This window comes from Xiphias gladius, chromosome 19, assembly GCF_016859285.1.
Source record: "Xiphias gladius isolate SHS-SW01 ecotype Sanya breed wild chromosome 19, ASM1685928v1, whole genome shotgun sequence".
Taxonomy (NCBI): Eukaryota; Metazoa; Chordata; class Actinopteri; order Istiophoriformes; family Xiphiidae; genus Xiphias; species Xiphias gladius.
Genome location: NC_053418.1, coordinates 1827524 through 1843197, shown reverse-complemented (window position 1 = coordinate 1843197; position 15674 = coordinate 1827524). Strand labels below are relative to the sequence as shown.

The 15674-nt window shown below is 43.1% G+C and overlaps 1 protein-coding gene across 1 annotated transcript in view; it reads right to left on the bottom strand.

Moving 5' to 3' along the window:
- The window catches only part of LOC120804897 (spermatid perinuclear RNA-binding protein-like), a 43666-nt gene extending 30516 nt beyond the window's left edge, over positions 1 to 13150 (bottom strand). Inside the window, exons 1-4 of the mRNA XM_040154621.1 lie at positions 13122 to 13150; positions 6414 to 6643; positions 4471 to 4636; positions 10 to 154 (exon numbers count right to left, since the gene is read on the bottom strand). Of these exons, the coding sequence (XP_040010555.1) occupies positions 10 to 154; positions 4471 to 4636; positions 6414 to 6643; positions 13122 to 13124 (544 nt within the window). The 5' untranslated portion in view covers positions 13125 to 13150. The remainder of the gene's footprint in view (positions 1 to 9; positions 155 to 4470; positions 4637 to 6413; positions 6644 to 13121) is intronic.
- Positions 13151 to 15674: the final 2524 nt, after the last annotated feature.

Here is a 15674-nt window from a genome sequence, read left to right as displayed (position 1 = left end):
AGTCAATACCTTCTTCTGTGGTGCTGTGTTCCTCCCTCATGGCTAAGGAGGAGAGGGTGATCTTCAGCGCGAGTTGAGGGTTTTTGGTGCCGCAGACCCGGATAGCTGCCTCAGGCACACATGACTGCACCTCGTATTTGTCCTCCGTCATTGTCTGCAAGGCAGGGCTGCATGATTAATTAAAAATCGAATATCCAAGTCTCAAAATTGACTCCTGTTGTTTGTAAAGAACAAGGTGCTGCTGCTCTGCCTTGTTTGTAAATGTGTTTGTGACAAGCTTTCTGTACAAGGTCTCGTCATGTGCAGAATCACTGGCCTACCTATCAAATTATTAACAGTAAGCAATTGCATCAGTTCTCTATGCACAGATGTACTATGAATTCACAGACATATTTCAATAAACATACTTAATTCACCCTGACTGCAGAGATATCCAGGCCTTCATTTGAAACAGGATAGTATTAAACCCCTTTCAGACATGCAATCCAGTTTAACGTGTCCTCCATGCAAAAGGCACAAGCTTGGACCTGTACCATTTCTGTACCACTTTCAACAAATCTGAGCTGTCAGATAAATGTAAAGGCTGCAATAGCACAAGGCAAAACATGCAGAGAGAGAACTTAAATGCACACTTTCACCTGATGAAGATCACTGTAACAAATTTAACCAGAATTGGACGAAATTGACGAAAATGTTAAGGAAACCTGCCCCTTTAGCCAGATCCACACCAGACTGTAATGGGTTCTTCCCTGGCCCGTTCCCCATCCCTCTAACAAGTTTGGTGCAAACCGGTTTGGTATCTTTTACATAATCCTACTGACAAATAAACAAAAACAAACAGAGACGGGGGATCAGGTAACCTCCTTTGCAGAGGTAATAAACCCTTGTACAACCGCCGACCAGTTGTCTGCCTGCTTATATTTTTGGCTTCATCCATGCCAACTGTGTGGATGTATAAATGAATATCCTGAGAAATGCTTTAGATGCAGTCAGCGAGGAAATATGAATTAACAGGAACAAAAAACCAGTGTCCCAACTTAAAATCCTGTCATTTATTGTCAGACTTGATGATAAAATTTACTGGGAGATTCAACAGGAGAAGCAGGCTGAACATCCCTCTTGCTCACAATGGTCGTTAATCAAAGTTTCAACAGCAAAATGCGTTTTAAAGTCCATCAGTGACGGAGCCGACAGAAAACTTGATTTTTTCATTCACACCATTTAACTTCTCTACTCACTGCTGTTTTCCAGCAGCGAGACCGTTTCCTCCCACGCACCAGGTGGCAAATGTAACAAAAGCGTTGTGGCTCCTTCTGTAAATGTCCTGACATGTCTGAATGAGGCTGTTAGGACCATGAATGTAAAACCACTTGTGTCTACATGACAAGAAGCCATCACTTTGACAGATTAATCCGGCAGTATCACATATTCCATATCCACAAAGGGCTTAAGAGACGAGCCGTTATTCTTAATGTTTCCTGTCTATTAGTGTATTTCATCATATTTTTCTAGAAACCTCCTTGTTTTCTAATCTGCTCCTGCTAATTTGCAGTTGATGCGGTTTGCATTTAATGCAAACCCAACACTTCCTCCATTTTTACTGGTTGTTACTTGTTTTATTATGGAAAAATACCACTGTATTTCATAAATGATCAGTGACTAACTGACTATTGTTAATGTGGCCAACTATCAATTATCCCTAACAGGAAGGGTTGGGCTCACTGATGGTACCTTAGAATTGCAATCCTTAATATTTTTAATGCACTTAAACCCAATCTAAACTACTTATGTTTAAGTTTTTACATAAATGTAAGTTTTTACCTTTTATGAGTTTATGCGATTTCTTCTGCAATGGCCACTCGATGCATTTACACTCAGTAATCCCCTCTATATAGTACCAACCAGGCCTATCAAAAGGGTTGTGTTTACATGCAGCTTTCCTCCCCATTTCTTCCCGAGTTTCCACCCCTGTTGTTACCGCCAGCCAATTCACCGCATGCTAAACTATCCTGTTTTTCCTCAAGATTCACGTTACCTTCAGTGGCAGGTTTTCAAGTGCGTTCTCTCTATCTCGTCTCTGCTAGAAATGACCCCATCCATCACCCCTCTGCCTGTCAATCTCTCTCAGTTTGGCCCAGGAAATGAGAGCTTCAAATGGTTTCCTCCCTTGATGATGAAGCACGCACGGCAGCTATGGCAGGTAATTAACTGAGATGGGAACACAGGAAGCACATTTAGGCTCTGTGTACTTCTGCACTGTTTTGTTAGCTGGGAGATGCTTAGAGGGGGTGGGGGCACTGTGGAAACCCATTTGGAGGGTAGAGAGCTTGCAGTAAAATGACTTGTGCAACTCTGGAGTTCAGAATTTGACGTGTTAAAAAAAACCCCGCAAAGCTGTCAGGGCTGCTGGGATGCATCATATCGGATTGAAATAACAAGTCAGTGCTGTACAGAGAGGCTCCCGGTGGCCAGCAGTTGGGGAGTGAAGATTATACTGCAGTTTAGGCTTCAGACATCTCAAGGAAACAGGATGACAGAGATAAATCAAGTAGGGCCCGCAGTTGCACAGGCCACTTCCTTTTCCTATCATATCCACTTCATATCTTATCCTCTCTATCCTCTCTGTCCTAAAGACGACACTTTCATCTGGTTTAAGAATGAAAAACATTTTCTCCGAGAGAAACTACTTATTTCGGCCAAAACGTCTCTATAACATTCTGGGGACAGAAGGATGTTGTGCTCCATTCAAGCTGAACCTCCTCTCTACAGGTTTGATTTAAACTTGTTCTACTCTCACACAAGTGCCTCTGGATTAGAGGATCAAATAAAGACGAAACCGATTCGTGTTGAGGGGTATTGTCACTGATGCACGATTTTGAAAACAATATATTTGCAATAAAATAGAAAGAAATAAAAAATAAAACAGTAGGCTGCGCTGGTGTCTTTACAATCGTTTTCATTTAATTACTGAAACTAAGGTTTATCTAATGCTGATCTTACAGAAGACCTGCCCGCTTGAGAGAAGTGCGAGGGTCATATCTTAACTCTACCTCTGCCGGTGGTCGGGAGTGAGAGTTTATTCTCATTGGCACCTGCCAACTGCTGGGAAAGGAAAAACTGAGAGGGACAGGTTTAGTCCCTAAAATTGACACTTTGTGATATGGGGGTGGCTCGATATTTGAATTTTACTTGGTTGAGTGGGCCGTTTTGTGACGTTAGTCCTTGTCATGCAGTGTGACTGGTATCCAGCGGGTAAGAACTCATTTGTTTACATCCAGGATTACATACTTTGTATATTATTTCCTCCTGCCCGATCATATCCTCTCCTATCATCCTGCCTCCGGCTCATTTCTGTGCAAACAGACCTTAGTTAGGAAAACCATTCCGTGCCATTGACTTTTTAATAAGACACGGTTCCTGATTTAAATTATTGGGACTGCAGGGTTTTTGGGATTCTGACAACAGACTTCTGATTGAGAGATTTCTTATTTCCACAGTATAAAGCTGGTAAAATTAATATTTTGTCCCGTATTAGTCCTCCTCATTTCAAGCCTGCAAGCCCACGTTCAACAAATTTTAATTTTGGTCCATTTCATATCAGTAAAACTTTGCCCATGTACCATCTTCTGTAGTCATGCGGTTCAAGACAAACCTCAGTGGGAAAACAGGCCTTAGTTAATTCTGATTTCTGACTGTAATTTAAGTGTTTCCTATTTTTGTCCTAAGCATTTCTTCAAATTTAAAATAATCTAAAGTACGTTTGGGCAATACCCTCTTGTCCTGTGCATATCTGATAGAGTTTATATTGTTCTGATTAAAAAAAAAATTCAGCTTAAATTCATTTTACAGAGATGCAAAAGTATCGGGACACATATATGTACTTAAACTGTGTAAAAATGTAGCGATAAATACTCTAACAAAATAATCCCATCTCAGAAATAAGCCTGCATATAAAAGATGACGGAAGATGTTTTTGTTTTTTCCATTTACCTGTGCATATTGTGAATATACAGGTATACAGATTGTACACTGAGCAGAAGAGATAAACTGCGTCATTTCCACCAAATTTAAATGTTACAATGTCCCTAAAATGCTAAGATCTTAATGTATTTAACACACTGTATACCGTTTGTATTTAATTGAAAATTTGTTTGTATAGCACTGTGTTACTTGTGTGCCTTTGCACTGTATGTGAGCTCCTGTACCATTTGTATCATTATTATTATTGTTATCATGTCCAGCCACTCTTCAGGGCGACAGCATGTCTCCTCTCCAACGTCACCAGACAAACTCCTGCACTTTTACGTAACACGTAAGAAGTTCTAGTTTGCTCTCTGTGGACAAGCGCCTCCACTGAAGCTCGGATCACAAAGACGCCTTTTTCAAAGCCTCCCCGACCCGAGGTTGCTTCCTCAGCTGTCACTTTGGATGCACAGTGCTCAACAGCGATAGAGGTGTGGCCGAGTGTACCTGGATCTGCAGGGGGAGGTTGGCGCTGATGGTGTACAGCAGCAGTTTGGTGGGTTTCTCTCTGCACATCAGCACCAGTTCCAGGTCCATGTCCCCTTTGATCAGCAGGCCTTTGGCCACCAGGCTGACACGCGTCACCCCGCACAGCACTGACGTACCGTCCGGCCTGAGGGCAGATGGACCACAGCCAGTGTCAGATTCTCTCCCAGCCATGCGGAGGGTTTACAGATGGTAACACACAAATACTCTGCAGCCGGGAAACAGGTTCTCCGCAGCCGAACTGAGTAGAATTTTAAAACCTGCTGTTATAGATACATCACCTCAGCTTTGTCACTTTTCTGTCTCCAGAGGTAACCACCTGATCTGAAAAGAGCATGGATTTTCATCCTAAAGGGTTGCTTCACCCAGAGCAGAGAAAAGCTCTCACTTTCTTGCATATTTTCTTTCCTTTCGTGCAGTGGTAGTTAGTGAATTTATGTTGAAGTGTTAAACTAGGATTACCACCGTGCAGTTTTTTATTTTAACTCCATCAACCAGTCAAATTGCAGTTTACATCCATGCCTGTCCAGACTCATATAATACACAGTTTGTAGTGAAGACTTCAAAGGACTTTAATAAAAAGGTATTAGGTGTACGTTTATTCTTCAAAAATCTAATCTAATCTAATCTTCAAAGTCTAATCAGTCCACCCCTTGATGAAGCTTTGTGCCAGGTGCAACGAAAGTCCCTCCAGGCGTTCCTGAGATATCGGACGGACAACTCCGGCCACGGCTGTCTCCGGCGCAGAGACATAAGAACTCCGATTCTTTCTTTTACATTTTCAGATAACAAATAGTTTGGATTATGATCCCCTAAATCTGCGTAAATATTTTATGTGCCCTCTGGTTGACAATCTTTGTAACTGAAGCACTGATTCTAAATTAACCAAAACATACGTTTGACATGTCTATGCCGCAGTTTCTTCTCAGCAGATATATACACTGATGAGATAATACCTACCAGGCTCTAGTATCTAGCCATGCAGATGGTTTGGGTTTTGTGGGTATAGGTTTTGAGATATCTGTTTCCGGGCCACTATAATGGAAGTGAATGGAATTTCATATGTGGTGCTCACAACACTGAAAAGTTGCCATTGGAAGGACATGTTGCTGTTGTTTTTTGGTTTTTTTTTGCAATGCTTTAAGCACCACAGGCTAAATTCCCTTTCCCTCCATTGTACTGGATGAGAGGGCGGAAATCTCAGAGGCAAATGTTTTTCAAAAACCTGATTAAATAAAATGATCTGCATGGCTAAATACCACAGGAGGTAAATGAAGGACATGATATAGCGCAAAATGGACCCAGACGCAGACAGCGGATGAGCACAAAGTGATGTTTATAGTACATCGTATGCGGACGTGTTTTCGCATGCTGACGTCTTGCAGACCCTCCAGGACCTGGGCAGATGATGAAATGTACGTCACAAGACTTCTGGAAGACCCCCAAAAATAAAATATATTGTTTTGTGTCCAGGTTGTGTTTAAATTGTATGAAATCACCTCCCCACAGTGCCTCCGCAGAGATGCTTTGTTAATACAGCACCCTTGTTGGACGTTGAGAATTTATAACTGTTGCTCGTTTAATCATTCAATCATCACACGTATCCTCCTGATGAATATTTACAGCAGCGCACAGTTTTATGAGGGAAATGAACTGGCGCTGCGCTGAGGAAACAGCTGAAGGAACAGAAATAAACTGGAACAAGCAATAAATTCACTTCATCTCACTCTGAAAACACGCCCACTTAGCAGTCCCCAGCAAAAATGTATGGTAAAAAAAAAATATTGTAGCAGGGATCTTCTCAGGATAGAAGAGTATGACTGATAGTTGGGTCAGTGCTTTTAATCATCCCTGTAAAAACATTTAAACAAACCTAAAATAGGAGCACATGATGTGGGACATACTTTGTCTCAGCAGCATCTTCCTCCACCGTGTTGTCCCCTGCCTCGTTATTGGTGGACGTCTTCCCTGAGGATTTGTTGAGGCCATCCATCCAATCGGAGACTTTCTTGAGGGCTCCCTCCACGACGGACACCAGTGTTTGCACGGCCTCCAGCTCCTCCGGGGCCGGATAGATGCTGGCGTGCTTGGCCATGACATGGCGGTCGTCGTTTGCGAATGATCGGAACGACCTCTGGGTTCGGACGAGGGGAAAGAGAGACGTTTTCATTTTTATTTCAAGCACATTTTCATTCCAGATGATGCAAATATCCTGTATCAATCACACAGAGTGAGCAGGTGGAGGTTCAGAGTAAAGCTCAAGGACATTCAGAGAGGAAACGTGTCCGCTGATGGACTCCAATGGGCCTCTGCAGAAATCGAACCTGTGGCCTTTGCAATTTTCTGACCTTTGAGATGATGTATCTGCCTCGTCATTATCACTAATTGGTCTAAATTTCATCAGTGGGAGTGTTGATGATTGGTAAACGGTCGGTGAGTGCTGACTTAATAACAGAAAAGACCCTGATGTTTCTTGAATTAAAGTATCTAAAGTAAAACTTTGATTCAAATCAAGTATCTCTCTACAGTGGCAGACATTTTTGGACTAAAGAAGAAAGAATCAAAGTTACAGTTATACATACAGTTAAAAAAAACATTCTTACTTATAAATAAATTAGAGTTTATCATTTCAAAATCTACTTTAGCTGGATTGTGAGTGGGGTTTGATCATATTTGATTGACAGTGGCAAGGCAGTGACAATGACAGTGACGGTGGCATTTCAGCGGCGACTGTCATCAGATTTGTTGATTCTGGTGATGCATTCACAAGTCATTTTGAAGCTAAAAGTAGCACCTGACTGGCAGAGTTAGGAGAAACTCCTAAACACAAGGGGCATGTCAGATGTAGCCAAGTTAAAATTCCACTCAGAAATAACGGTGGGTTTGAATTGACCTCTGCAGGAACTCTGGGGATCTGCCAAGCCTACAGACTCCCTCCCTCTCTCTCACACCCCGAGTGGCCTCTGAGATAAGGAACTCGCCAGGCTCCTGTCATAAATCGTAGATGCCTTCCTGAAGCGACAGTCAGCGCCAAAAACAGCCAGTTTGGGTCCAGCTGGAGCAGGGTTCAGCTTTGGGACGACGCCGCAAAAGTAGGTAAAACTTTACTTCTGCCGTGTGTGATAAGAGTTGATGTCAGGTAGTGCTCTGAGTTCTTATTTTTAAGTCCTTGATAAGTAGATTACCCTCCCGTAGCGTTGCACCAATCTCCGGTAACTCTGAACCACACACTTCATTTCACTGTCGCAGAACTAAGTGATCTTTTCATTTTATCATTCAAAAGATCAACTTTATTCATCTGTGTGATTCCGATTCCTGATTTTCTTTAGCTAAGAATAAGTCCCCATTTATTGCCAAGTCGTGCTCTCTTGCATTCCTTCAGAGCAGAGACAGGGATCCATCTATTTTGAGTTTACTACTTCTGATTATAAGACTGATTCTCCTTCCATTGAAGGTGGTGCCCTAATTTTCAACGAGTGCAAATTTAAATTCGAGTGTAGTGGTCGCTGCACGGTCCTAACGTTGAGACTCCTATAGTTTTAACGTAGGAATATTTCACAAAGCATCGCTGCACGAAAACTAGCTCCGGAGCCTGTGCTCGGGCAAGGAAATGCCACCCTCACTGTCGTCGCCACTGCTCAGGAGATGCTCACAGTCAGTCGTGTGCAGGGGAGCATTTCACAAAAACACAACAAGAAGATTTTAAAAACGTCCCATGCTCAATTTTGAGGTCACACTGACGGCAGTGGAGCTGGTAGTGACGCAGTCCGCTCACCAACAAACAGTACAATCACACCGGGAATGGAGGCTTTGATAACTCACTGCTTCGCCAATGAAAAATGAAATTATGCAGCACTAATGAACTCGGAATATCACCAGTCTGTCAGCGGAAATATGCATCAAACCGCGGACGCCGTCTCCAAGCCCGGCACTGTCGGACAGTTCATTACGTCTCCGTGAGACTATATAAATGCATAATTATTCATGGACATCATACACTACCTGATTTAGTATGTATAGATGCAGGACTTGCCTATCCACATACTTGGGTGTACTTGTCCGGAATATGGAGAGGTCTTCGTGGTTCCAAACAAAGGAGATCATAATACAGTATATATATTGATATTTCAGACAATAGCTGGCTCCAGCTAATTAATACCAAACTTTATACTTACATCGACTCAGTGCAGACCATATTAGCTAAAATCTGTCAAACTAGCACAACAAAACATGATGATCAAGCTGACTTCAGCCTGTGCCGTCTGCGCGACTTTTTCCTCCCGCATCTCCACCCGTCCCTGACCGACTGCACCGAACTTGACAAAACTCCGACGGTTTTCTTTCTTTCTCGACATTGCAGCCTGCCGCTCTGATTAACCACCACAAAACGAACATACGATGCGACGATCAATCAATCCTTGTCAGCTCGGCCGAATCAATCTGCATAACATTACTACATCAACACACTACAATATCGTTAATATTGTGATACGACACATTTTTATCAAGTTAATATTTATACCGGTATAATAATCATGAACAGTATGATATGGCAAACCCTCAGTGGACAGCCTTCCCAGAAGATTGGAGGCTGTTATAGCTGCAGACTACATTCATGCACATTTTGGAAAGACCTGTACCATGTGGGTGCAATGTTCAGGTGTCCACATACTTTTGGCAATATAGTGTAAGTAACAATTTTCTCCACTTGCTTGAAAAGAAATTTCACACATATTCAGCTCCTGTTCTTCTTTTTCTTTTTAGTCCGCCACAAACCAGCTCACACGGGTGCCATGTTTTAAAGGTCATCAGTCCTGAATGATCAGTTCACTGATTATATGGTTAAAAGGAGGATTATCATTATTGTGATTCATCGTCAAAGCAGAGCTCGCTCGGGATAATCGAGAGACCAATCTGAAAACTTCTTTGAGCCTGAACACGCCGTTTTAAATTCAGCACCTGGTGTTGTTTTTCCTCAACTTCCTCCTCAGACAGGCTGAAGCCAACGCAGGGGCTTGTTTTCGGTGTCAGAAACACTCGTCACAGTTTTCACGGTGACAGCGACACCTGAAGCGACCTGCGCCGCTGCCGGTCTGTGCGTGGCCTAGATACAGCTGCTGTTACTTAACATTAACATTTACGACATGTACTCAGGAATAGAGCCCATCTCTCCGAGGGGAGAGGAAAAAAAAAGGCTGAAGTGCAAAATTAGCGCGGTGCTCTGTTTTACAAGCCTGAGTGCGTCAGTCCGCCGGCCCAGCATCGCGCCAGTCTTTCAGTCCAAGGTCAAACTGCTATCTCTCTCAATCATCCCTTCCTCTTCATCCCCAATCCTCTCTTTTCCCCTGTTTTCTCTCCTCCCTCTCTCCCCGCCCGCAGCGTGTAAGCACCGCTCATTATGGTGAGTTATTTATGACGGTGCTTTAATAATTCATGGCCACGAGTCTCGGGGGCTCGTGCCGGAGTTGCGAGGGTCATTCATCATGACCTAGCTAATCTCTCACCGAACTGCCAGAGGCATTTGAGGCCGTGTAGCAGCAAGTGTAGGCAGCGTCAACAACCACAGCACACGGATGTACACAAAAACATTAACGAGATCTAAATGAAAGATTAAGACATTCACAGAATCAACACTGAATCTGGATCCCGGCCCGGCTCTGAATCAGGCTGGTTCCTTCTATTTGTTACCTACAAGACAGCTGAGAGTTCAGCCTCCCACTGCAATTAGAAGTTAATGACATTCACGGCTTTAATTAACTGCATTGCCAGGTTTGTCGGTAGATGCCATTTTCTTAAATCTGACGCGCATCAGAAATAATTCCTTTAACATATTCTGTTTAAAATCACTCGGGAGCACGACACCGGACACCAACAGGTTTTCATGACGAGAAACCAGCCTGGTTTACTGCATATGGAGGGTCCTGAGAATCTGTGCAGCCAGCAGAGAAACGGCAACACAAAGAGACTTAGAAATGAGATTATACAAATATTATTTGCTTCACATATTTTCCTAAAAAAAAAAAAAAACGATCTACATCTGTTTGCCTATGAATAAATAATGATAAGTCAGATTCCCAAATCTTCACTTGTAGTTTACAAGAAAAGGTGAAACATAAACTAACCTACTAACTGCCCCAAATCGTCCACACTGAGGTAAATAATCCCTGGTGTTGTCCTGACTGCTGCATCTTGACGATACTTTGATAATCACCTCATCATTAAAAAGCTGTCAGCCTTCCGTAATTAGTCGGCGGTTTCTCCAAATGTTTCCAGGAAGCCTAAATTAAATCTTGGCACCACCTCCGGAGGACGTAGACCTGGATTGTGGAGTACGTAAAAAGCAGGAGGACGTAGCTGACAACAACCAAAGACGCGCATCTTTGTCTAAAAGTCAACTGTACCTTGATATGGTTCCAAGATCAAGATAAAGTCTGTGGCTTATGAGCTTTACCCAACTTTCCACCAGATTTCCACCAGTCACACTGCGTCCTGACTGGGAAGATAAGAAACATTATTGGTACCAATCTACCGACTATCAGTGGTATCTGTGGGTCGAGGTGCCCGCACAGAGCCCGGAGGATACCGAAAGACGATACTTTCAGTCGGCCATCTTTAGTGTTGCTACGAGGAGGAGTGAGCAGGTTCCAGGACTAATGTCGGCGGTCCATCTATATCATCCTCTGGGTGTTGAATGCAGAGTATTTTAGTGAACGGGTGCGTTCATCCAGGCTCTGAATCACTCACCGCCCTGCGGTGAACAGCACCGGTACCTGCAGTATTGATAGGTTAGCGGCAACAGCTGAAGTAGATTAGACAGATCGTGGCTGATCTGAGTCCGACTGCAGAGCAGAGCGACACGGACGCCTTGCGAGAGACGCCTGTAACCGCGGTGACCGCACAGAAAGATGGCGACAGCTGTAGCCTCAAAATCTACTGAAGACACAAAAATTCAAAATGTGTGATGAAAATGAGACTAACATGTCTTTTGTCTTTGTTGACTAAAACTTACAAAAATCAAATGACTGAAACTACGTTTTCGTCAAAAAACTAAAACCAAATCAAGACCAGCTGCCAAAATGAAACACCGCCGCCGTCTGACAAGTGATGTAGAAATATCTGCTGCCGTACCAGCGGACTACAGAGCAGCTTCTCCCCTCAGGCTGTGAGAGACACGTTGTGTGTGTGTGTGTGTGTGTGTGTGTGTGGATAACTCTTTATCTTCTTTGAAAGTGTGACTTTAGTCTTCCTTGTTTCTCATCTCTTCCTGCACTACCTGGCTACTTTTCGATACTTTTTTCTACTTCATTGCCTATTTCATTGTTTTATTTGATGCCAATCCAAGGTTATTTATACATTCTCTCTGTGTGTAGCATGGAGGAGGCTACAGCTGCATTTCAATGTGCAATCCTGTATTATATAATGACAATAAAGCTGAACCTTGAAACGCAAGGTTTGCAAGAATCCTTCACACCCACCATGTTAATTCTGACAACATCCAAGTAATGGGACTAATCCTGATCAAAACTCCAGCAACTCTTGTCTTATTAAGAACAACTTCATTGTGAGACCAATATATTTTGGCTTGAGGGCTTCATCAGGGTCATCATAAAACACATTGCCACTGTCAACATATTATCAATGTGTATACCCCAATGAAGGGCACAAGCGGAAATGCACTAGTCTCACAGTGAAGTTGGTCTTATACCACATACCATGTTGTTGGAGTTTTGACTTCTCCAGACGTCTCGCTTCTCCATGCACCTCGGACGTAGGTGCCCGAAATCCCAGCTCTGCTTCTAATCTTTGAGTTTGCTCTCACTCAAGAACAGTGCAGCTCCAGAACGTCTGGTGAATCCATTCGTGTTACAGGGACAAACGCAGAGACTCGTCAGACCTTAAAATCGCCGCAGGAAACCTGATGTATTTACTCGACATTAAATTTATTTTTTCATATAGGTTAAAATTCTGATATCGTGAAATGACAGTGCCACCTGCCGTATTCACATCGGACATTTAATTCATCAAATTAACAGACAAGCTTGAGAGTAAAGGACATGGGTCACATTGCTTTGGGCATCGCTCCAATGGTTTTCAAGTCTCCTTCAGCTGATGGACAGACAGGAGCTCTGCTAATTTTATGGGGGGTTTTTTTTGGTCTTGCTTTTATTGATTTATTTTTTAAATCAGCCTGGGTTTGGGTATTTTCTGAGTTTGCACTCCATCCAGTCGTCCAGACTAATTCTCACTCAAATCCCTGGGCCATTGTCTGTGTTGTGGTGTACCGCAAATGCCTGCGAACGGGGCTGAATGCTCATCCGTACCTGACGGCGGTGAGAAATCACCATCCAGGACCCGCCCGGAACACTGCAATATGCCGCCAATTAATTATTTGGTGCAACAGATAAACAAGCTCTTCAACTGCCTGTGCACTCTGCACTAAATCGGTTTTGGTCGGAATACAAAAACAAAAATGAAGGTTTTGGGACCAAAAAAAAACCATCGCTAAAGTTCGTGTAGCTTCATCAGTCACCAAATACGACTTAGTTTGGAGTCTGTTAAAGGCTTAAAAGCACACAGCATAAACCAACAGCAGACATGTGCAGGAGACTCACCATGTCCAGGCAGTGGGGGCGAGGGGGAGGGAGGGAAGGGGGGGGGGGGTCGTGGGAGAGGTCTAGGTGAGGACCAGGGTCCCGTCACTCGGCCTCTTCATGCAGTCAGACGTCTCTTGGCTGTTGGACTCTTGGTCAGTCTCACTGTAAGGAGAGAAAAAAAAAAAAGACAAATTCCCACCATCAGTGAGTTTGTCTTAACCTGGTATTTTTCTGTTATACATAAACACGAGCTTTAACCTTTGTATTTGTACTATTTGTTACTTATAATGTAGGTGGATCCAGGATTTAAAGCTTATTCTAAGCCGCTCTGACTGAGCATCAGCTAAATGCTTAAAATGTGTGGCTGCGTTATGAAGGCTAAAATGATAATCCCGAATGTCAGACTTCCGACCACCGTGCTTCCCGTTTCACAGCTATTAATCACAAACATCCCTCACATCCCTCCTCAACATCTGTAGAACTACAGAACACAAGAAATTAAAAACTACTGAAGCTCTTAGAAACATTAGATGTTGTGTATGTTGGCCTCTTTCATTAAGTTCTGCTGAAACCTTCCTGCTGCAGCAGATCCACACTCCCTTTTCCAGAAAAAAGGCATGGCCAAAAGTATAGGGACACACATACACGTCTCCCGTATGGACAGAAGGCGGAAAGAGCACTGCTGTCTAAAATGTGACTGTACGCCATCTCGCTGAGATCTCCCCTCACTGGAAACAAGGAGGCCAAACCAGCAAAAACCGCCCCAGACATAGATGTGGCCACTATAGGACACCGTACTAAATATCACAGAAAACATTTACAGGAAAGCTGTGATCCATGCTCTATTATCTTACTGCTGACCAGCATTTAAATTGCTTTTACTAATTTAAGGCAGATTTTGCTTTAGTGCTCTGCCATTAAGTTAGCACCGAGCAGCTGGATTATGTATGAAATGGGGAGAAAATATAAAGAATGAATATCAGATTGGACTCCAGATCAGGGCAAAAATCAGGACACTCCTTCTTTCTACAATAAAGGAATTCACTTAGCGACGAGTGATTATTTAAATCAACAGAAAATGAATTGCTGGCAACAGTTGCGATAATCAAATTACTCCTTTAAATCTTATTTCAAGCAAAAAACCCAAAAAGGTTTCGGTTCCAGCTTCTAGAAAATAAGGCTTTGCTGCTCGTCTCTGTTCTAAGTCATTGTTAACGGAATATATTTGGGTTTTGGAGAGTTGGTTGGAGAAATGAGGAATTAAGGTGAATGAATTAATCCACAGATGACAGTGAGCTCACAGGAAAATGTTATGAAGAAAAACACTCCACCAGACTTCGTACTGGGACTGGGGGAAAAAACTGGGACGTACCTACTTCTAACATTAAACCAATCTGTTGACTGTCTGATATGTGGAGGTTCACGTTCCTAATCACAGTTTAAGAATCTGTTGAGCAGCGTTAACAACTCCCACCTCCATCACTGCAGTCTTACCGTTTTTTTTTAATACATTCGGTCGTTCACCCAGCAAACATCATCTTTGTGTTCAGGGCCCACTCACCGTTTCTCTCAGCTGTGAAACGAACAGTTTTCCCAATTACGCTTAAACTGATCCTTTAGTTTTTCTTTGGGCCGTTTACGGCGCAAATGATCACCTGACCCGTACTGGACGGGCGTCTAATAAAACCCGTGGATTTTTTGACACTGAATAAACTTCCCTATCACTTCTGGCTGTATTAAAGTGGACCTGTAGCCATGTGTCATTTCACAGTATAAGTCATTCAGCTATATTTATCTAAAGATGACTCTTCAAGGCCTTCTGTTACCAGATAATGGCTTTTACTGAACAGATGCTTCATGTTTAATATGGGAAATTTCAAAAGCTCCTTTTTTATTATGATTAAAAAATAAAATGGCCTTTAACATAACTTTTTTTAACAAACCACTTTGATTCTGATGCCGCTGTGAAATTGTTTTTAAGACTCGCACTAACGCATTAATTAAATTACTCAGAATATACTCTGGCTATTAAATGCATTAGATGAAGCTGCGGCTCTGCCCACGCGGTCAGATGCTAACGAGATGTGATCCGGAGCCCGTGGTGCAACCACGTGGTGCTGCTGGAGGAGAGAGCAGGAGCGATGCCGCCGTGTAACATCCCAGGAGGATCGGTGGGGTCGAGCTGGGCATCAATTAGATTCTCCGTCACCTCGACCTTGTTTTCAATGACACAGCGGAGCAGGCTGACGTTGTTCACTGCCACAGCTCTGCCTCCTTCGCCACCAGTCTCATCTCTCCTCTTTGCGGAATCCTTTTAACCATCCAGTAAAATAAAAACCCAGAGTGCAGCTGTTTGAAGAGAAATATCAGGAAAGAGACTTTTGATCGATATGACACAATTACTGGACAAGCTGCTGAGATTTCTGCCTCTCAGAGCCCCACGTTCCCGCTGCCACTCTGTTGTGGAACAAAAACTCCCCAAACGGCAGAACTTCAAAGCACTTACAACTGCTCAATAATGGAGGATGTTTCCACACGTGAGAGACCCGGAACGCAACACATGAATGCTAA